We start from the raw sequence: 21,115 nt of genomic DNA, 5'->3' as shown, positions 1-21,115 counted from the left end.
TGTCAGGAGTCCCGGATGAGATCACGGACATGACGAGGAGTCTCGAAATGGTCAAGGGGTAAAGATTGATATATAGGACGATGGTATTCGGACACCGGAAGAGTTTCGGAGTGCACCAGGTAGTCATCGGGTCGCCGGAAGGGGTTCCGGACACTCCCGGTAAGTGAATGGGCCTAATGGGCCAAAGGAGGGGACATACCAGCCCACTAGGGGGCTGGCGCGCTCCTCTCCTTGGCAGGCCGGCCCTAGGGGAAGGAAAGAGGAGGGGTGGCCCCTCCTGCCTTTCCCTCCTCGTGAGAGAAAGGAAAGGGAGGGGCCTCCTCCTCCTGCCTTCCTCCCGCACTCATATATGGAAGGGGGGCATGGCTTGGGGAAGTCCCCAAGTAGGATTCGGCCCTACTTGGGGCGCCCCTTGGCCTCTGCCCTCTCCCCCACCTATATATATATATATATATATATATATATATATATATATATATATATATATATATATATATATATATATATATATATATATATATGTGGGAGGGGGGCGCCACACATAACGACGACAATTGTTTAGCCGTGTGTGGCGCCCCCTCCACCGTTTACACCCTCGGTCATATTTTCGTAGTGCTTAGGCGAAGCCCTGCGGAGATAGCATCACCATCACTGTACCCACCCCATCGTGTTGCCGGAACTCATCCACTACCTCGCCATCTTGCTGGATCAAGAAGGCGTGGACGTTACCGAGCTGAACGTGTGCTGAAGGCGGAGGTGTCGTACGTTCGGTACTCGATCAGTTGGATCGCGAAGAAGTTCGACTACATCAACCGTGTTACTAAACGCTTCCGCTTACGGTCTACGAGGGTACGTAGACACACTCCCCCCTCTCGTTGCTATGCATCTCCATGGATAGATCTTGCGTGTGCGTAGAAATTTTGTTGTTTTCCATGCAACGTTTCCCAACAGGTACGCCACCATCCGTTATAGGAGTAATACCAAGGAGCAAATTTCTGGCTCCACCACTTGGGAGGGGGCGAACGAGGGCGGGAGAAACACTGAGACAAAGGGGTGCATGACCTCCTAGTTTCTTGCTCTCGCTTCTTGTCATGAGATGGCATGCAATATTTTCTCTCGCTCAGTTTACTTGTAATGGTATTACCGTTTGTGTATGCTGGTCTTTGTTCGCTTTATTAATTTAAATCTGGGTTCTCCTTGCATCTTTTGATCTAAAAACAAAGGGATGAGAAGAAACCAGTTGAGGGGATGGAAAAAATGGTGGAATGGGGGCTGGACGGCAAAAAAATTGCTAAAGGAGGGAAATGGGGAGGACAGACAAGCACGAGGGCGAACGAATGGGGTTGGACAAACTAGTTGGAAAGACGAAAAAGGTAACCTACTGATTTCTAGCGTGACACGGCACTGACCTCTCAGCATGACACCTCACACGAGTCTCCGTGCATTGCCAGCGTGGCACCACTCAGTGCGGTGCAGTGAGTCACCGTTCACTCCAGCGTGTACCCGTGCAACGCAAAGATCGACGTCCGTTTGGCAGCACGAATCATGAAGCTGGTGTCATGGGTCAGAGAGTCTACACCCTTGCATTTATTTCTCATACTCTGACTTCTTCTCTCTCGCTCACCGCTATATCTCCATCGCCGCATCCCACTACTATATCCCCAGCATCGCATCCAACCACATTTTCTCGTTGTGCCAACGCCCCTTTGTGAGCATCTAGAGGATCACCGACGCCCTCCCTGAAATCTACCGACGCGCTCCTTTGGGCCAGGTATGGTCATCGTTCCTCCTCTTCCTCACCTATTCATGATGGATTTCTGGTTCGGATTTTTTAGGGGTTCGGCGATGTGAAGACAAGCACACATTTTGGTTCAAGCGACGGGGGTGGGGTTCGGTTGCCTTATTGCTCTATGTGTTACGTTCTAGCGTAATCGACAGGTTCTCTAGGGTGTTCGTTCGATTTTCCACCAAAGGGCGTCCAAATTGCGACCTGAATTTAGCAGCAGGGCAAGCCTTTTCTCTAGCCACCACACATATGTTTTTGCTTTGATGAAGGAAAAGAGGGGTCGGTGGGTCGTGGGGGCACGGTGCATGTTGATTTCCGGTGCCAATACGTGCAATTTTGCTTTTTCTTAAGGAACATAAAGATTGGTGGGGCATGGACTTGGAAATTTTCCGGGAGTCGATCGATCTTGTTGCCGTGAACAAATTATATTACATGCTCTGATGATGTTTACTCTTTTTTATGGCAACGCTTTGACCTTGCTCCTTCAATGGGGCCATCAATGTCGTCTCCGGCAGGGAATCAAGCTTGTGCAGCAGAGGACATGCGAAGCTGGGAGGAGGAGCAAGCAAGGATGCGGGAGATGGATACTTGGCAATTTTGCTCTTCGGTTAGTATTTTTGCCCCTACTATGATCCACATATTTGAATGGAAGTTTTGTTGTTGCCAACATCCCCAAAACTGCAATGGTTAGTTGTTGTTACAAGGATGGCAAGTTTGTGTTTTCAGAGATTTTCCCTATTTGTCCAGATTATACAATAACTCCTAAGATTCGAACGACTCTTATGCGAGCATGCATTGCAAGACGCAACCCTCTTGGGGACCAGACCCAAAAATCCCGTGACCCCATTTTCAGCCATGGGCCCGATAATTAATCTCCCCATTCAACTGTGGGGTCCAGTCTCCCTCCCTCCCAATTAACCGTGGGGCCCAATAATTTATTCCTCTCCCCTCTGATTTAATTGTGGCCCTGTTGATTCCACCGGGGGCAAGAAGCTGCATGTGTGGGGCTCACACATTGCATGCATGGTAATTAGGACCAGTTGGAAAAGGTAGAAAGACTACTAAGGCATTGCCTAAGAGCAAGTATAATAAGATGTTGTAAGTGAGCTATAAGGATTTAAATATTATATTGTTACTGAGTTAGAAGAGAGAGAAGAGAAGAGTGCTGCAGAGTTACAATCGGTTGTAGCATGGGCTTCAAGAAGCTTTGTGAGAGTGAAAGATGAGTCATACGTTAATAAAGTACTCCCTCCATCCCACGATATAAGATCATTTCAAGCTAACATAGCTTGAAAAACAACCTTATATTATGGGACGGAGGGAGTAGAAGTTTCTTGTACCTAATTAACTAATTAGTATACATGTTGGCTATTACATTTGCTATAGATGACATCATGTTATAGCTAGCAGCTGGTTATACCATTAACCATGCTCTGATTCGGCTAGGCAGCTAGTTGAAACTGCACGCCCAGACACGCGTGTGAGTTACCAGCCCCATGACTTCTGTAAATAACACATGGCAAGTATTTTTTTTGAATCATCACTGCAATTGGTACAATTAAGGTGAAAATTACTTTTATTTCTCCTGCTTTGCCACATGCCAAGTTTTTTGAATCGTCACGATAATCTAGTGAATTTAAGAAATGACATGTAGTTAAGTATAGTAAGCAAAAGTAGCACGACAAATATTTCCAAAAAACCTTTTCTTGTCACATGGCAAACCTTTTTTTGGAACATGACTTCTGGTTTCTTTATTTAACTTTATCACATGGCAAAGCTTTGTCCTTAAACATGGAAACTTGGTATAATTTAAGCCGGCATATTATAATAATAAAGCATCCTAAAAACAGAGTTGTCAACTAAGTTTGCCAACCTTTATTTTTGGAAATGACACATACTTTTTGCTTGTCGTATGGCTTCCAATGCAAACTTGCCATTGTCTATGAATAAAACCTACCACATTTGCAAGATTTGCCATATGCACACATATAGTCGATGCCCAAAAAAATTGAGGTGAATTAAGATGAACACAAAGTTGCCAGCCTAGAAAATTAACACAAATTCCCTGTGATTACTACAGATCCAGTGGCCATGATCTCCTGGATAAGTGACCATGCATAAGTGATAGCATAGTGACAACATAAGGTCCATGTTCTAGTGAACAAAATTTACCCAAAATTGCCATGTGACCAGTCCAAACAATTCACAATTTGCCATGTTTTGTAAAACAATTTTCCATCAATTTGCCATGTGACTATTACAATTTTTTTCAAATTTTCCCATGACGTATGAAACAAACTTATCTAAATTAACCATGTGACCAGGCCAAACATTTCAATTTTTTCCATGCTGGAGAGAACATTTTTTCATAAATTTTCCATGTGACAAATACGGATTTCCAAATTTTCCCATGATGTAGTAAACAAACTTTTTCTAAATTTTCCATTTGATTAGTATGAACATCTTCAAAATAGAGAACCAAATGTCTTAATTTTCCATGTTATACTAATTTTTTTCTATAATTTGCAGCACTGTCATATTTCAGGATTTAGCACATACATTTACATATATTTGTCTTAATTTATAGCAATCTTTGCTGCCATGTTTTCATTTTTTCTGGAATATATTCTGGTATTAAAGGGGAATTGGTTCCGTCACCTCCCCTCCTTACGGGTATTTTCCTCCCCGTGTTCCCCTACCTCATTTGGTGTCATATTTTTTTAACCCCAACCGATGCCGCACAAAATAAAAATCTCTACTATTAATGAGGAGTTGGTTCCCTTGTCACCCTTTCTTTCTGAATTTTTCCTACCCGAGTCCCCCCCCTTTGGTTCCCAATCTTTTTGGTAACCCCGACCAATGCCTCACAAAGTATTAACCAACATAAATATAGTAACTTGAAATAATTTAAACCAAATTGACACTTTACCAAAACCATGTCCTACATTAACTCAATGAAATCAACCTTACCGGAATCTTTAACTAAATTAAAACTTTCCTTCCCCCTACATATACTAAAATCAAAATAAATGCTACAATTTTTTCGACGTGAATGAAGATAAACACAAAGTTGCCAACCTAGAAAGTTAACGCAAATTTGCCATGATTACTATAGATCCAGTGGCCATAATCTCATGGATAAGTGACCATGCATAAGTGATAGCATAGCGACAACTAAGATGCATGTTCTAGTGAACATAATTTCCCTAAAATTGACATGTGACTAGTCCAAACACTTCACAATTTGACATGTTTTGTAGAATTTTTTCCATAAATTTGCCATGTGACTACTAAGATTGTTCTAAATTTTTCCATGACGTATGGAACAACTTTTCTGAATTTACCATGTGATCAGTCCAAACATTTCAAAATTTTCCATGTTCTAGAGAACACTTTTCATAAATTTGCCATTGTGACAATTACAGATTTTCTATTTTTTTCCATGATGTAGCAAACAAAAAATTCTAAATTTTCCATTTGATCATTATAAACATTTTAAAAATTTGTCATGTTCTATGGAACCAAATTTCCTAATTTTCCATGTTATACCAAATTTTGTTTCTATAATTTGCAATGTAAGCATATATTCAGAATTTTGCACATACATTTACATATAGTTGCTTCAATTTATAACAATTTTTTCACAAGTTTCCATGTTTTCATTTTTTCTGGAATATATCTCTAGTATTAAAGGGGAGTTGGTTCTGTCGCCTCCTTCCCGGGTTTTTTCCTCCCCGTGTCCCCCTCCCTCATTTGGGTTCGTATTGCTTTTTTAACCCTAACCAACGTCGTACAAAAATAAAAATCTCTAGTAGAGGAGTTGATTCCGTTGCCTCCCCTCTTTTTCGGTTTTTCCTATCCATGTTCCCTCCCCCATTTGGTTTCCAACTGGTTTTTTTTGGTAACCCCAACTGACGCCTCACAAAATATTAACCAATATAAATATAGTACCTTAAAATAATTTAAACCAAATTGATACTTCCCAAAATCACGTTTTGCATCAACTCAATCAAATCAAATCAAATCAATCTCACCAAAATCTCAACTAAATCAAAACTTTCCTTGCCTCCCCTACATATACTAAAATCAAATTAAATGTTCCTAAAATCTAGAATATGGTGAATGTAAGGTATATGCCGGACAATATTGATGTTGATTTATTAGAATATGTATGCCTGTTGCAATGTATGGGCTTCTTGCTAGTATATACAAAAATATAATTGTCATGATTTACACAATTATTTTTCCAAAAACTTAATTGGTTAAGGACACCATTACAAATTTCCAAAAAGTTGCCATGTTGTTACATACCTATATTTTTTAAATTTGCGATGTGATCATCACAAAAATTTCTAAATTCGACGTCATTTAGGGAACATTTTCCTTCTAAAACTTGTGATGTAACCATTACGGACATTTTCGAAATTTGGCATGTTTTAGAAGTGCATCCCCACCCTCAAGACCTTGTCAACTTGTTTGCGTGCGAGCTTTTTATAATGTTTGGGCTTGTAGTGTTTTTTTTTTCTAGATCACGACAACTTTGTTGTGGTTTTGTACATATGCAATCTTTGGTGTGCTTGCTATATGTACGACTCAGCGGAATAGCAGATTAGGTGGCAAGCAGAACTGATATTTTTGCCATGCACAAACGCTGATTGCCACACACAACGTTGATTTGGGGCTTGATATTGTTTTCCTTAGATGCGTTTTGTCGCTAGTAGCCATGCGCGCCGCCGATTTTGTTTCGTGATTGGCCTTTAGAAAGCCATTGTGCGAATGTGCAAGAAAGAATAGATCAATGGGGGACACCCTTGTTGAAGTTGGTGAGTGAACGTTGGTTGGGTCGTGACCATGTGCTCATGACGGTGGCCATCAAGGGGAATGTCCAGTTTATAGGTAGTAGAGAAGAGACGGAGAAGTAGGGATAGAGGCTTTACAGTTCTATCAACTAGACTACCATATTATTAATTTCACGTATAACAAAGATTACATACTGACATTGTTTAAAAAAAGAAGATTACACATTGACACCACACATAAATATACCCATTAAATATAGAAAATCTAACATGATACACCCCCTTTTCATAAACTTTTATAAGACGTTTTAGATACGATGTTCAATATAAAACCTAACATGATATACTCCCTCTATAATAAGCTCTTATAAGACGTTTTAGATACGATGTTTATTAGTACATGATTATAACGGCAGAAGGATGAATCTGCCGCTGATTTTTGGCACCAACGGCGTCACCATCGCCATCACCGTCGGATAATCTCTGCTGGATCCCCCGGCCGTCGACACGAAACGCAAAACATGTGAAAAAGACCTAAAAACCGATGCAACTCGCGGGGAGGAAACAGAGGCGGCCCCTGCGTGTGAAAAGGGGGCAAACATTGAAAGAAAAAAAAAAAAAGCGACGACGCCACGCCCCCGTCCGCGGCCACCGCCACCGGCCTCCCCCGCCCGCCCATGGCCATTTCCCCCCTCGTCGTCAGCGGGGCCGCCGTCGCCACGCTCGCCGTCCTCGGCCTCGCCGTCTACGCCTGCCGCCGCTGGTGCCGGGGCGCGCCCCCCGCCGCGCCCCCGCCTCCCTCGTCCTCCCAGGTCAGACCCCCAGCACCCCTGCAAATCTCCCTTCGGCTCCTTCCCGTTCCCCTCGATCACGGCGCGGATCTGCCGCGGGGGGCGGCCGCGCGGCCGGCTGCCCCCGTCGTTTCCGGGGCGCGCGGGGAATCTCGATGGCGCGGTTGGTTCGAGGGGGCCTCCGCTAGGTCGGCGATTTGGTTTCGAGGGATTTGGGATACCGGGGCGTTCTTGGTGTTGCGTCGCGTCGAACATTTCGGCAAGATTGATTGCAGCGGACGAGGGGCGATGTTGGTACTGCAATAACATGCCTGTTCCCCGCGCTAGACTGGCCCGTGGTGACTCGGAGGACATGGTATTTCAGCAACTTTGAGGCTTGATTGGATTATCAGCCTTCGCCATTATCGACCTAACACGCTGATTTGTTTATTGGCTCAGCTGCCACGCACTTCTGTACAACGGAGACAATTGGACAAACTATGATCATCTTGCCTCTCTAAGCTTACCAGTCATTACCATAGGTAGAAAAGCGCTAGGCGTTAATTGTGCGGTTGGCCACTGTCTTTCCGTTTTTCTGACCAAATCACACGCTTATGCGCAGATTAAGCACTAGGCGTTTTGCTATGGCCTGGAGCCTAGGCGCGCATTTTTTAACCATGGTCATTACTTTTTTTTTTGCGAAGAACCATGGTCATTACTCAATGCCTCTCAACGCGATGTATCATTATTGGCCTTTACTTACCTCAGTAGACCTTTTTTTTGGTCACATTCTGTTTACTTCTGTAGACCCTTTTTTGTCACCAGCCACTTCTACCTCAGTAAGCTAAATGCTTTATGGAATTATTTTTGTGTTGATTTGAATGATACATTGCATCTCATATGGTTGGGCATGAGTACAACTAGCTTCTGATCCACTCAAACAACTTGTACTAGGGTCATAAAACCCCCATTATCTTGCTTTCTTGTGAAGAGCATGGGATATTATGTTTTCATTTAATCCTACATGCTGTTTATTTACTTGAAAAAAAAAACTTTGGCTGTGGTAATGCAACTATGGGTATGTTTGGATGGACACCAATACCAGGGTGAGCCAAAATTGGCGTATTTTGGAGGTTGTTTGGATCCACGTCAATTTTGGCTCAAACCAGGTGCGCCGCTCCTGATTTTCGCCAAACCACGGGCGAAGCGAGGGCATGGATATCGTCCGTCAAAGATTTGGCAGCCAAATCCTCCGCACTGTCTCCTCTCTTATACGGTCATTTCCCACTTCCTCTTCTCGCCCGCACACCACAAGCCCCAAGCAGAAAACCATTGTCAGATCTGCAGGTCCCACCGGCCATAGTGGTCTTGCGTCGACCTGCTCTGCTCCGACGGCCTTCCTCCCCCCACCCTCAATCAATGGAATCACATTGCATCCAAAGCCCAGCACCCGAATCGTCCTCAACTCTATACAGTTTGCCTTTTCCAATGGTGTGATTTGCCTCACTCTTGTCCATTTAGCTGCAGATGCACTTGTGTGTAACTAGTACTAGATGTCGTGTGTGTTTAACAAATCATTGTCTTATGTGTTTGTAGTTCACACAGATCTGATTCCATGGAGTAGCTAATATGAACATGACTGGGCTATATTATTTTATTTTATTTTTTGTAGTAAGCAACATTGTGTGGAATATCTTTTTGTCTGGTGCAAACATGTATTCTGTTCTGTCGAGTAGCTCATCATTGATGCTAGCTATTTATATTCCACAATGTTTAGCATGATGTTCCTGGAGACCAAAGTAACTCCATGCAACTTATGGTGTCTTTATACTCTTTAAGATCATGCCTTTTTTGTTTAGTCTGAACTAGAGAATAATCAAGTTGTATCAGTGTTGGTTTACACCTATATGTTGTTTTATTGGCTGGCATGCAAATTCCGAATTATGGACCGACCAAACACAAGCCAACCAAAATTGCCAAATATTTGGCAAGCCATTTGGCTTAAAACCAAATGATCAATGGTTTGCCAAAAAATTGACAAGTACTATGGCCTACAAACCAAACAGCCACAACTTATCAATATTTTGGTCATGCCTTTCATTTGTTCATGCCAATAATTTGGTATGGCTGAAAGGGGCTGAATCCAAACAGGCCCTATATGCATATATTATCAGAGCGGGTGTAATGGATAGGAAAAAGCAAATATAATTTTGTTTTCACAGATGGAAGGTGGAGGTTGTATGTCTGATTGCTGTTTGCTTGCAGGACGACGATATCAACAGGCCTCTAATATCAGACAAGTTGGATGACTACTCGGGTCCAAGCAATAACCTTGGTAGCAATAATGCTGGTGAGTCTACAATGTGGACAAATAGGAGTACCACTTCACCAAGGACGCATACTCATCCCACTGAATCTCATCCTATTGAAGGTGCACATATTTACACTCGGTCTTTCATCATTGCATTATACAGCAGCGGAACATTTGATTTTGTGTGGTGTTTTTCGGAGTACTCAGCTTCTCTATTAACCATCATCATAAATTTGTAAATATATATATATTTAAATTTGTAGGAGAAGTTCATGTGATTGATGTTACAAATGGTACACCGGAAGAGCTCCATCTGGGAAGTACGCTGAAGCGTACAGCAGAAGCAAGTGTGCGAGCATCTGAGGCGAAGCACACAAGAAGGGCTTCTGGAGAGAATAATAATGGCGGCATTCCTGTGAAGGATATTACAGTTGGTAAAACGTCCTTTCATTAGCTGGATGTCCTAGTGGTCCACATGTTGCAAATATTATACATGCATATGCTCATGATGTATAATCATTTGCTAGGAGTGCAGGAAGCCACCTAGCCTTGGAAGTCATAGCTGGCCCATCTCATGGAATAAACCGCTACCTGCAGTCAGGTAATACGTCCATGCTCCCAATGACTCTTGGAAGGATTCCTCAAAGCGATTTGGTGTTAAAGGATTCTGAGGTGTCAGGAAAGCATGCACGGATTGACTGGAATCCAAAGGTAAGTTTCACGTACTTTCCAATCTTTTTCACCTTCAGCATGCTACTGTATTCGAACCCTAGATTGTTTCGAAAATTGAGATATCTTTGGATGTAATTGCCGGAGTGTCTGCTTGCTTCTGCTGGAACTCTTAGTGCTTCTAATTTTCATTTTTTGCTACCTGTTTGTGGAGTTTGCAGCTGCCATTTCTGTTGCCAGTTATGATGCTATTCTTAGCTTGATGCTGCAGTACATATTTAGGGCATTTCTGTTGGCTGTAAATATGATTTCGTGGGGCATTTTCAGATTTCACATTATACAAAGGAATATCATAGATTATAGTGGGTGTCTTTGGTTCATAAATCACAATATATTCAATTCATATCATTACAATGCATATGTACATGTGAATATAGCTAGCCTTCTTCCATTCCCATTCAGTAAATCATTACTCTTAAATTGCAGACACTCAGATGGGAACTTGTGGATATGGGCAGTTTGAATGGAACCTTCTTGAATTCCCAGGCAGTTACCCATCCTGATGTTGGTTCTAGGCGTTGGAGTGCGCCTGCCGAACTTGCTGATGGTGATATTATAACACTTGGGAGTTCATCAAAAGTATCTGTAAGTCTTGGCTGCTTTTTTTGTTATCATTAGCTTGAAAAATCGTTGACTGGCCATGGGCCCACAATTGTTAATCATATGGTGGTTCAGGCTTCCAATATTTTGGTGTACAAAGCATTCAAACTGTATCCTTCTGCTCAATAGGAATCTCCTGTGCATTTGTGCACATATAAATCAAACTATATCCTGTTCAAAATGGCATGATATACAGATACTCAGATATGTCAGCATGCTCAGTTATATTTCTTGTTACCAATTCAGTTGAAAAAGCTTGCCTACCTGTTATAAACTTATAACATTTTGAAACATATGGATGCAAAAAAATAAAAATAAATCTTCATCATATTTGAACTCTATCATTTAAGCAAATCATTCTTTTATTTATTGGACTATTTGGCTGAATCCATGTTCGTACAGAAAATAATCTTCTAATAATGCTACCTCGCTAGGTTCAAATTTCACTACAAAATCAACAAGTGCCAGTAGGAGTTGGTATGGTATCTGATGCAATGATAACCCGTCGAACTGGAAAGAAACTTCCCATGGAGGATGTCAGCTGCTACCAGTATCCTCTTACTGGTGCTCAACAGGTATGGAAATAATGTCATAAATTTTCGAAAGAGTTGGATTCATTCTCATTCCAATTTTTTTTTACAGTTTGGGCTGTTTGCCATTTTTGATGGCCATGGAGGGGATGGGGCTGCAAAAGCTGCCAGCAGGTAAATTATTTGTGCCTATCCGTTTGTTAAAGTCCACATCATATTATTTTTTCCTGTACGAGTTACTTTATCATATGCTTGACTTGGGTTGATACGATGACCTATATGTTGAACTGATGACTGCCTTTGTTGTGTAGGATTCTTCCAGAGAATGTTGCGAAAATTCTTTCTCAGAAGGGAACAATAGAAAGAGTTCTCACATGCAGCAATGCTTCTGATGTTCTTAAGTGTGCATTTGACTTGACAGAAGCTGCACTCAATCATCAGTATGAGGTTTTTCTTTTAATCTGGCTTTCTTACCCGCATTTTAGTATTTTCAATGTTGCTATTAATCATATTGCTCGCTAGTCTATGAATGTGATGCAAAAAATCAAGTCAAGGTTTATCCACACATTTGCTTGGTGTAATTGGTTGATGAAACTTTCAGGAATCCTAAATGTCTTGTGAGCCTATCTTGCCAATCTGATTATGCTATCTAGTTTTCCATCTTTTAACCTTCCTTTGATGTTCATATTGGTTCTCTATATCTACCAAAAAAGCAACTTTGGGTCCGGAAGTCCTTGGTGTGCCCCTTGAGTAGTAAATCAGTAGCAGAAATACACTTTGTTGGACCCTGGGTAAAGATTTACCAATTTCATGGGTTTCAAATATCTGACAAACACTTTGGTTAGCAATGTCTAGGCTCTAAATGGGCTTTTTAATTAGCGAACATACATACAAGGCATAGAAATACGCTTCACCATTTCTTGAATTACCCCTTATTTAGGGAATCTGATGCAATGAACTTTTATGGCTCATGTCTGTCTATGTTTTACAGGGTTGTACAGCAACTGTCCTTCTTATTTGGTTTGATCAGAACAAAGATTGCTTTGCCCAGTGCGCTAATCTTGGTGACTCGGCATGTATTATGAAGTAATAACATCTATTCATCTCTAAAAAATATTTCAGCATTTTCCTTGAGTAGTAAATCAGTATTCGCTTGTTATGTGTGAAACTTGCATTTCTCTACCCTTTATAATTCAAAATCAACTAATGCCTCCATTCTATTTTAAGGAATTGATAGCATAAACATACATGGGACATGCTTGTGTCTTTATTTCTCAAGCTCTGTCTCACTATAATCATATGTATACCTCTCTGTCAGTGTCGAGGGGAAACCAATTGCGATGACAGAGGATCATCGAGTAGTCAGTACCACAGAACGAGCGAGGATAGCGAAATTAGGGAATCCCCTGAAAGATGGCGAAAGCCGTATATGTGGTATGTTACCTTTACTTGTATTGTGATGATGCTGACTTGACCAGCAATGATCTCAAATTACTGTCTTTATTTCTGCAGGACTGAATCTTTGCAGGATGCTTGGAGACAAGTTTCTCAAAGAGCAAGATCCAAGGTTCAGTAAGGAACCATATGTGAGCCCAGTAGTTCAGATCTCGAAATCGTGCTCAGCTTTTGCGCTTATCGCTAGGTAACACAAATTCCCATATCTGCTAATGCTCATTCTCACTGATGCGATGCATCCATTGCCTGACATGCTTTGTGACGCTGCAGCGATGGCCTATGGGATGTCATTACCGCGAAAAAGGCAGCACAGCTTGTCCTCGATGTAAGATATCAATCGGCATTTGTTCATATTAGTCTCAATTTTTTTTAATTTTTTTTTGGTAGTCATGTGATGCTAGTTTTACTGTGCCCTGTGTTTGCAGTATAAGGAGAGGAACATGGGCCAAGAAATCTCAGCGGACGGAGTAGCAGACCATGTGCTTAGTGAAGCCAGGAATCTGCGGACGAAGGACAACACATCGGTGATATTTTTAGACTTCGACGCTATGAGGATGGGTCGCTGAACTGCCAATTGATTCATTCAGTCTAGAGAGAAACCGCCCCGCTCGGCTGCTTCAGCCCCATTGTTTTGTTCTTTTTCCCTTAGATTGTTTTTACTGGTGGTATGGCTCCTATCCAGCACTTGAGAGTCTGCGCCTTGCTCCAGAGGCCAAATACAACCAACAGTTTGTCTTGTCTGCAACCAAATTACCCGGGGAGCTGTTTTGTGCGGCTGTGCCTGTAAAAATTGCGAGGCGATGTTTTAGAGGAATGTTGTTGAACTTTGCATCCTGGGATCATATATATATGCTTTGGACAATGCTTCCCTGATAATAGTCATATACAGTAGAATCTTTTGTGTTTGGCATGTAGAGATGGATGTGCGCACAAATCCATCATCTTGCTCAGTAACAGATTCCTCTGTTTCTGTGGAAGCGGCATTGTTAAGTGTGATTTGGTGATGTTATCCTAGAATGCATTAAGGTGAAATAATAATAATTACTTCCTCCGTACCGGTGCATTGGACACATTATGAAAACCAAATCATCACAAAATGCTTAGGCGTGTGGTGTACTAACTCTCACCTCGTTACTTATTTCTTGATCACGAACAAAGAAATCGACCAATAAAAGATGTATGACGTATATGCTTCAATGACTTGAGACTACCTAGCACGGCATATGCAGTGGCTGGTTCATTGCATGCAATGATATTAATTACCAAATGAACATTAAGTTCTTTAGTTTTCTCCTTGGCCTTGTCGCGATGCACTGGTACGGAGGAAGTGCTTATTACCACGATACATACCTGTAGTTGGATGGTTAGAGGGATGGTGGTATCCCAGCCCACCAGGGTTTAAGTCCTGGTGCTCGCATTTATTCCTGGATTTATTTCAGGATTTCCGGCGATGCACATTCAGTGGAAGGAACCGTTCTCGTCGACGACGAGGTGCCTACGGCGACTTCGTAAATTTAAAGATGATATGCCGGCTCAGTCTTTCGGAGGTGCTCATAGGTGGTAGGGTGTGCGTGTGTGCGTTCATAGGGGTGAGTGTATGCACGTGCATATGTACTGTGTTTAAAAAAAAGGCAGTGTTAAAATCGACGCTGTAATTTTCTTATCTTTTGATAAAACCAGGTTTCCAGCATGCTTTTTTTTTTCCTTGTACGGCGTGAATGGTTTTATATTTCTATAAAGAGCAAAGAACATATATATAAGCTTTAGAGTCAGAGGCGGGGTCTGGTTGAAGTACGAGTAGTAGGTTAGGTAGGTGCATGCGATGCGTGGAAACGAACGAGACCCCGAGGAATGCAATGCATGTGACCTTGAGCTGATGGGCTTAAAATACGGGAATAATGAGCGTGGGGTTGACCAAGTGTGGCAAGTCGACCGCAGCTGATTCTCTTGCGCCTCTTCTTTGCATGTAGAACTAGCTGCTGCAGTTCACACTTGTTGATGGATATGGAAGAAGAGTGAACTTGTAGTTGTAGCCAGCTGAACTAGTGAGTGAAGTATGCTCCGGTCAGTCAGCCATGTACGCATGCAATGCATCCATCAACCCAGCTCAGCCTGACAAGGGTTAAGAAAGCAATGCACGGTATCGGTACAAGCAACGAGTCTGACCGGCCTGCCAACGGCATCCACATCGATCAGAATCAGATCAGACGATCGCCGATGTATCAGGCAGAAAGCGAGGTCCCCCTTGGTGCCTAGCGCGGGCGAGCGATCAAGATGTTCAACCTTGGTAGGCCGACGAGCGCAGCGTCGCCGTCGACCCGTCTGGCCTGGCCCCTGTGTGAAACCAAGAAGAACTGCAGAAGAAGGTGACGGACCAGCAGGAAACTAGCACATGCACGTCGCTCTCGGCTCTCCTCTCATAGTCTCATGGTAGTACTACGTACGACTCTCAAGTCTCCACATGACCAACCGGTACTTGTCATCAAACAGCCCAACATCGCATCACAAGTCGACCAAGTGTGGACTTGAAGCGAGGAAGGAAGCTGCCCCGATCCATCCAGATTCTTGTTTGCACCTCTCGGGTATCCCGTGCCCGTGCGTGCGTGATCGATCGTCTCATCTGAAACTTGTTTTTTTTTTTGTTAGGGAGATCATCGGAAACTTGTGATCCGTTAACATGAGACGCTACCTTTTCCAGCCCAAGAGAGGCAAACACTGCTAGTAGTACATGTCACGGCTGATGAAAGTAAGACTGGCTACCTGAAATTTATTTTGGGTAAGTCGATTTTCCTAGCCATTGGGTTAAGATCCAATGGCCCTCCTTTCTCTTCCTCCACCGCTCCTCTCATAAAATCGATTCTTAATCAAATTGCAAATTCAGTCAACTTATATACTCGTGTGTAGCTACTGTGTGAAAATTAATTAAATAAATAAATAAATAGAAAATGAAATTTCAAGGTAGGTAGTAGGAGCTAGCGATAGAATTTAGTACTGTATAATATATTGTCCAGTCCACACAGGCCAAAATGCATGAAAGTTTTCCATCATATCGCGTACATATGCGTGCCTCTTTGATGCACTACTACACTCTTAACTTGTATCACTCCCTATTACTGCTAACCCGACCAGCAACTCTAATGAATTAACCTGGACAACTCGACCCATCACACGATTATTCTTGTACTCTGACTCCTGAGTTGGAACGCTCCAACCATTAAAATGATCCATACATCCATCCAAACCTGCAGAATATACTATCTGACGACGACTGTCTCAGACGGGCACCGTCCTGGCGTGCGCCGGCGCGGCCGCCTCGCCGTCGTCGTTCTCGCCGGAGAGCTCCTCGAGCGAGATGCCGTTGGACTCGGGCGCGCAGAAGGTGAAGCCCATGCCCAGGAAGTTGCAGGCGGCGAGGATGAAGAGCGAGTTCCTCACCCCGATGCCGGCCTTGTACCCGTGGTCCACCTTGGCCGGGTCCTTGTTCTGCGCCAGGTACAGGAACCCGAACGACCCCACGATGGCCCCCAGCTTCCCGGCGGCGGCGGAGATGCCGTGGCACGTCGACCGTAGCCTCGCCGGGAAGATCTCCGCCGGCACGATGAAGGTGGTGGAGTTGGGCCCGAAGTTGGCGAAGAAGAAGGTGAGCGCGTACAGCACCACGAACCCGATGTGGTTCCCCGGCGTCGTCCAGTGGTGATACGGGAAGGCGAGGCCCAGCATGAAGACGGCCATGAAGAAGAAGCCGCCCAGCTGGATCCAGAACCGCCCGATCCGGTCGATCAGCGCCACCGTGAACCAGTAGCCCGGCACCGTGCCGCAGAGCGCGATGAGCGTCTGCGCGCGCGCGATGCGGTGCACCTCCTCGAGGGCGCTCATCGTCTTGGCCTTGGGGATCCAGTTGATCGCCGTGAAGATGTCCTTCTGGAACAGGTTCTGCGAGTAGAAGGCGATGTCGAGCAGGAACCAGCAGGTGGCCGTGCCGAGGAGGTGCAGCCCGTGCCGGCGCAGGAACTCGCCGGAGAAGAGCCCGAACGAGTTGCGGTCGTCGGCGGCTCCGGCGCCGCCGTCGTTGGCCTTGGGGTCCTCTTCCTCGGCGCCGATCTCCACCTGGAGCACCTTGGACATGTCGGCCGCGGCCTGCTTGGCGTTCTTGGCGACGAGCGCCGTGTAGCGCGCAGTCTCGGGCATCTTCATCCGCCAGTAGTAGGTCATCAGGGCCGGGACGGCGCCGAACATGAGGATGAAGCGCCACACGAAGTCGGCCTGCGGCGGCGTGGAGGCGAGCGCGCCGTCCTGGTAGGCGGGCGTGGGGAAGGCGGCGCGGAAGGCGGCGGAGACGATGAGCGTGACGACGCCGCCGGTGAGGATGCCGAAGCCCTGCATCGCAAAGACGGCGGCGATGAAGGCGCCCCTCGTCTTCTTGTTGGCGTACTCGGACATGATGGTGGCGGAGAGCGGGTAGTCGCCGCCGATGCCGAAGCCGAGCCAGAAGCGGAAGAAGCAGAGCGTGGCCATGACGGAGCCGGGGGTGGACCCGAAGGACAGCCCGGAGGCGATGGAGCAGAGCACCATGCACATGAGCGTCATGCCGTAGACGCGCTTGCGGCCCATGCGGTCGCCGAGCCAGCCGAAGAAGAGCTGGCCGGAGAGCGTGCCGCAGAAGGCGACGCCGTTGACGGCGGCGGCGACGTTGGGCGGGAGCGAGCCGGGGGCGTCGGCGCCCTCCCGGTAGTAGTAGATGCGGCCGAGCAGCTTGGTGACGAGGGAGATGCAGAAGAGGTCGTAGGCGTCGGTGAAGAAGCCCATGCCGGCGATGACGATGGCCGTGAAGTGGTACCACTGCGTCTTGGCCGCGTCCAGCGCCGTCAGCACCTCCAGCTGCTCGCGCGCCATCGCGGCAAGCCCTCCTTGATTGATCTCTCGCCGGGGATCGTCGCCGGTGCTCTCTCGTTCGTTCCTGTTGAGAGAAGATGAGAAGATTGGAGATTTTAGGGTGGGATGAGACGAGGAGGGAGGGCGTCGGGTTGGAGGAGATAAATAGTGCGGCTCCTGCTTCCCCGGGACTCTTGGGCTTGGTTGTTGACTGCTGGGATCAAAGGTATTTTGGTGGGATCGTTGGGAATAAACCTTGGCTGTTACGATTTTACTGGCGAGTCGAACCGGCTGACAGTTGTTTTTGTTCAACTCTCCTGGGGAATATTCGCGTGGTAAGTAATCTTGTTCCAGTTTTGTTGGCGAGAAAATCATATCTGCATTTTTGCTTTCTAATTCTAATAGTAATAAAAGAAAAATCTGTTAGTATTTTTTATTTGGGTGAGATGAGATGAGATATTCGTGCGTGCGTGCGGTTGTGGTTGTTGAGGGGGTGGGGTTGGAAAAGAGGAAACCAATGAAGGCTGTTGTCACGATCAAGGAGGCATGCAGGCAGGAAGAAATACGGGGCAAGTTATAAGGTGACGTGACGGGGCTCCCTGGATGGGTTTACACGGCTTGACGCTCGCACTCCATCGCATGCATGGGAGACTGTGGACTTTTCAACGGAGAAAAAAAATGAGTACTAGTACTAGTTGCAAGTGTAAATATATTGCCTTTTTTTTGCGGGGAAAAAATATGTTGCCTTGCCTGGGCTAGTTTTCAAAAGAAAAGGAAGGGAAAAGGAGTGCGACGTGGCTATGGAGCGATCGAGTTTCGTGATGGATCGATGGCTGATGTGATATTTTTGAACAAGACAAGTAAACAGAGGCAGTGAGTCAGTGAGTCAGTTCGCTGCAGGTGCAGGTGGGGTTGGGTTGATTTGATCCGCCTGCCTTTTGAGTTGAGCTTCAGTTCCGGAGGATACTTGCCTCCACTCACCACAACTTGCCTCCACTTGAGTAGTTAGAAAGAAAGACGAAATTTGGAAGATTCTCTTGGCTTTTCTGGACTTCGGGGTACCACTCACTCCGAATGCTACGATGGAGGATGGAGGTAGGGAGAGGGCAGTAGCCCGTGATGCGTGATGCATGCATGTATTCGAGTTACTCGAATCAAATGGGACCCGTGTGTGTGCGCGCGTGATACTAATCCAGACTCCTCTTTTTATGTGTGTGTGAAGATGATTATATGGCTATGAGCGTCACCGGAGCAGAGCTAGCTACTACCAAACTGAATGAAAATCGATCACTAACTGAGAAAGAAAATAATTAATGCTAGTAATACAAGTCCGGCGAGCGAGCAAGGAAACAGGACTCACCGACGAAGCAGCTAGACAGACAGATAGCTAGGGGGCTGGCTCCTGCAGCTTCATCAACAACCAGTCAAAGCCAGGGAGAAATGCACGGACAAGAAGGGCTAGAGTGTATAGCAGGGGAAGAGGAAGAAGATTGTCCAAGGAATGGTTGGAGGAGGCCGCCGGCGGGGAGGCCCTATTTATGGAGGCCACGCAAAGTGTAGATTGCACACGGCAGGGATCGGAGGGGGGAATATCCGCTCCACCTCACTCCCGGCCAGCCTCGTCGGTCAACCACGACGACGACGGCTCCACCAAATTTCCGGTCCGGCCAGGCCAGGCAATTAACTCGACTCGATCGAGTCAACTCCTGCGGTCGGTCGACGCACACCGTGTGCTCTGGCACTGGTGCCCGATCTGTCATGGCTCTCTCTGCAACCTCCAGCAGCTTAGCCAAATGTTTAAAACTGTGTCACGTTCAGTGCATGACCACCGTCCGTCCGCCCTTCACACCTTCTGGACTTCCTAGTGAAGAACTAATTTTTAGACAATATATATTGGGAAAAAGTAAGGCCAACTCCAACGCTAGACGACATTTTCCTTTTTTTCTTTCTTTGAGAACTCGCTAGACGATAAATCGTCCGGCCGCATCTGTTTAGAGCCGAACTTGGCCCAAACGGGACGTGCCCAAACAGACAAATTGTCCGCAGGTGTCTTTTTTTTTTGTCTGGCCCAACTCCAAATCTGAAACAAATTTGGGCCACAAATGGGTTTGTGAGGACATAAACAGACACTCTCACTAGTTGCTCTTGTCCGATGCGTCCGTTGGCTGGCCCAGAAATCAGTGACCTCTCTGCCTCCCTGCTCTGCTACCCCGCTGGACGCTCGCGCCGCCGCAGCCCCACCGCCGTTGGTGCACCGAAGTTACTCGCTCCCTGCCACCGCAGGCACTAGCAACCGGAGCAGCACGCTGTCGTCGCTCTATTCCTTGGGCTCCCCGCCCCTCTATTCTAGTGAACAGGGACAGGGACTCCACCTCGACGTAGGTGCAAGGTTGGGCAGCTGCTCCAACGGCGGCGCGCGACAAGGCACGACGCTCCGACTGTTGCTGCTTCCGGGGCGAGCGGCAAGGCGTGGCTGGGGAACTCTGGCTGGTGCTGCTTCCGGAGCGAGCGGGAAGGCGCAGCTGGGGAGCTCCGGCTGCTGCTGCTCCCGTGTGCGAGCCCCGCGGCTTCATTTTTTCGTCCGTTTGGTCCTGCTGCACGTTGAGTGCAGATGCGTCGCTCGACCATCCGCACCCCTGGAGCTGTCCGTTTGGGGTCTAGCATTGGAATTGGCCTAATGTCTTGGAGTATCCTGTGATACATGAGCATAGGTCCTCCCATGATACAGACTTCTGGGCCCTTGGATCTCAGATCCAACGGCATAGGAGGAGCTGCTGTACTTGCGCACATTTTTCAGATTCTACAAGGGTTTTTTTTTGCAAAAAAGAAGTGCATCATTTCATAGGAGCTCTTGAATCTGAGATCCAACGGCCGAGCTCGCACGGGAGCACCTAAGCTTAGGTGCTCCTGGAGCACCAGATATTTTCCCTTAATGTCTTGTCCTTCATATGTTGCCGTGGTATGAATTGTCTGAATGAACCGATCGATACCGCCTTGTGAGTTGTGACCAATGATCAACACAAACAACACGTACGCAATCCAGTTCCAGTCAGTCAAGGACACCCGTCCTTATCTACACTTGGCTCTCAAGTTGACCACTACGAATTAACTAGCTATCTAAACACGGCAAATCCTTGTATTTACCGTGTTTTATTATTCAGTAATGTTAAAAAAATTAAAGTTAGATTTTTAATCATGAAAAATCGAGCATTTTTATGACAATTGTAGTTTTTGTGGTGACGACAATTTCGTTTAGCAAGCAT

At 45.6% G+C, this 21,115-nt stretch overlaps 2 protein-coding genes across 4 annotated transcripts; one reads left to right on the top strand and one right to left on the bottom strand.

Annotated features, from left to right (window-relative positions):
* The first annotated feature begins 1,751 nt into the window (after positions 1–1,751).
* Positions 1,752–13,856, top strand: LOC109761390 (protein phosphatase 2C 70). Of its 3 annotated transcripts, XM_045229286.2 has the most exons (14): positions 1,752–1,771; positions 2,302–2,393; positions 9,621–9,786; positions 9,930–10,100; positions 10,202–10,377; positions 10,822–10,980; positions 11,430–11,570; positions 11,638–11,699; positions 11,837–11,972; positions 12,517–12,611; positions 12,844–12,959; positions 13,038–13,167; positions 13,251–13,305; positions 13,406–13,856. In XM_045229286.2, the coding sequence occupies exons 2-14, from the start codon at positions 2,328–2,330 to the stop codon at positions 13,544–13,546; spliced, it is 1,614 nt and encodes a 537-aa protein (XP_045085221.1). In that variant the 5' UTR covers positions 1,752–1,771; positions 2,302–2,327; the 3' UTR covers positions 13,547–13,856. The 3 variants fall into 3 exon arrangements, with proteins under 3 accessions (XP_045085221.1, XP_020175792.1, XP_045085220.1); XM_020320203.4 differs by lacking the exons at positions 1,752–1,771; positions 2,302–2,393 and adding an exon at positions 7,123–7,397; XM_045229285.1 differs by lacking the exons at positions 1,752–1,771; positions 2,302–2,393 and adding an exon at positions 8,639–8,846.
* Positions 13,857–15,953: 2,097 nt separating this feature from the next.
* LOC109761397 (probable inorganic phosphate transporter 1-8) lies at positions 15,954–19,415 on the bottom strand. The gene is made up of 2 exons (XM_020320211.4): positions 19,213–19,415; positions 15,954–17,937 (listed from the first exon to the last, which is right to left on the bottom strand). The coding sequence occupies exon 2, from the start codon at positions 17,871–17,873 to the stop codon at positions 16,254–16,256; it is 1,620 nt and encodes a 539-aa protein (XP_020175800.2). The 5' UTR covers positions 17,874–17,937; positions 19,213–19,415; the 3' UTR covers positions 15,954–16,253.
* Positions 19,416–21,115: the final 1,700 nt, after the last annotated feature.

Source organism: Aegilops tauschii, chromosome 5 (genome assembly GCF_002575655.3).
Source record: "Aegilops tauschii subsp. strangulata cultivar AL8/78 chromosome 5, Aet v6.0, whole genome shotgun sequence".
Taxonomy (NCBI): domain Eukaryota; kingdom Viridiplantae; phylum Streptophyta; class Magnoliopsida; order Poales; family Poaceae; genus Aegilops; species Aegilops tauschii.
The sequence above is the reverse complement of the archived record's forward strand: the minus strand, read 5'-3'. Positions and strand labels throughout refer to the sequence as shown.

Excerpts from the sequence above, each read along its gene's own strand:
- LOC109761390 (XM_020320203.4), top strand. The coding sequence starts at position 7,263 with ATGGCCATTTCCCCCCTCGTCGTCAGCGGGGCCGCCGTCGCCACGCTC. Across the intron at positions 10,101-10,201 it reads TGTGAAGGATATTACAGTTG|GAAGCCACCTAGCCTTGGAA; the intron begins GTAAAACGTCCT and ends CTAGGAGTGCAG. Across the intron at positions 12,612-12,843 it reads GACTCGGCATGTATTATGAA|TGTCGAGGGGAAACCAATTG; the intron begins GTAATAACATCT and ends CCTCTCTGTCAG.
- LOC109761397 (XM_020320211.4), bottom strand. The coding sequence starts at position 17,873 with ATGGCGCGCGAGCAGCTGGAGGTGCTGACGGCGCTGGACGCGGCCAAG.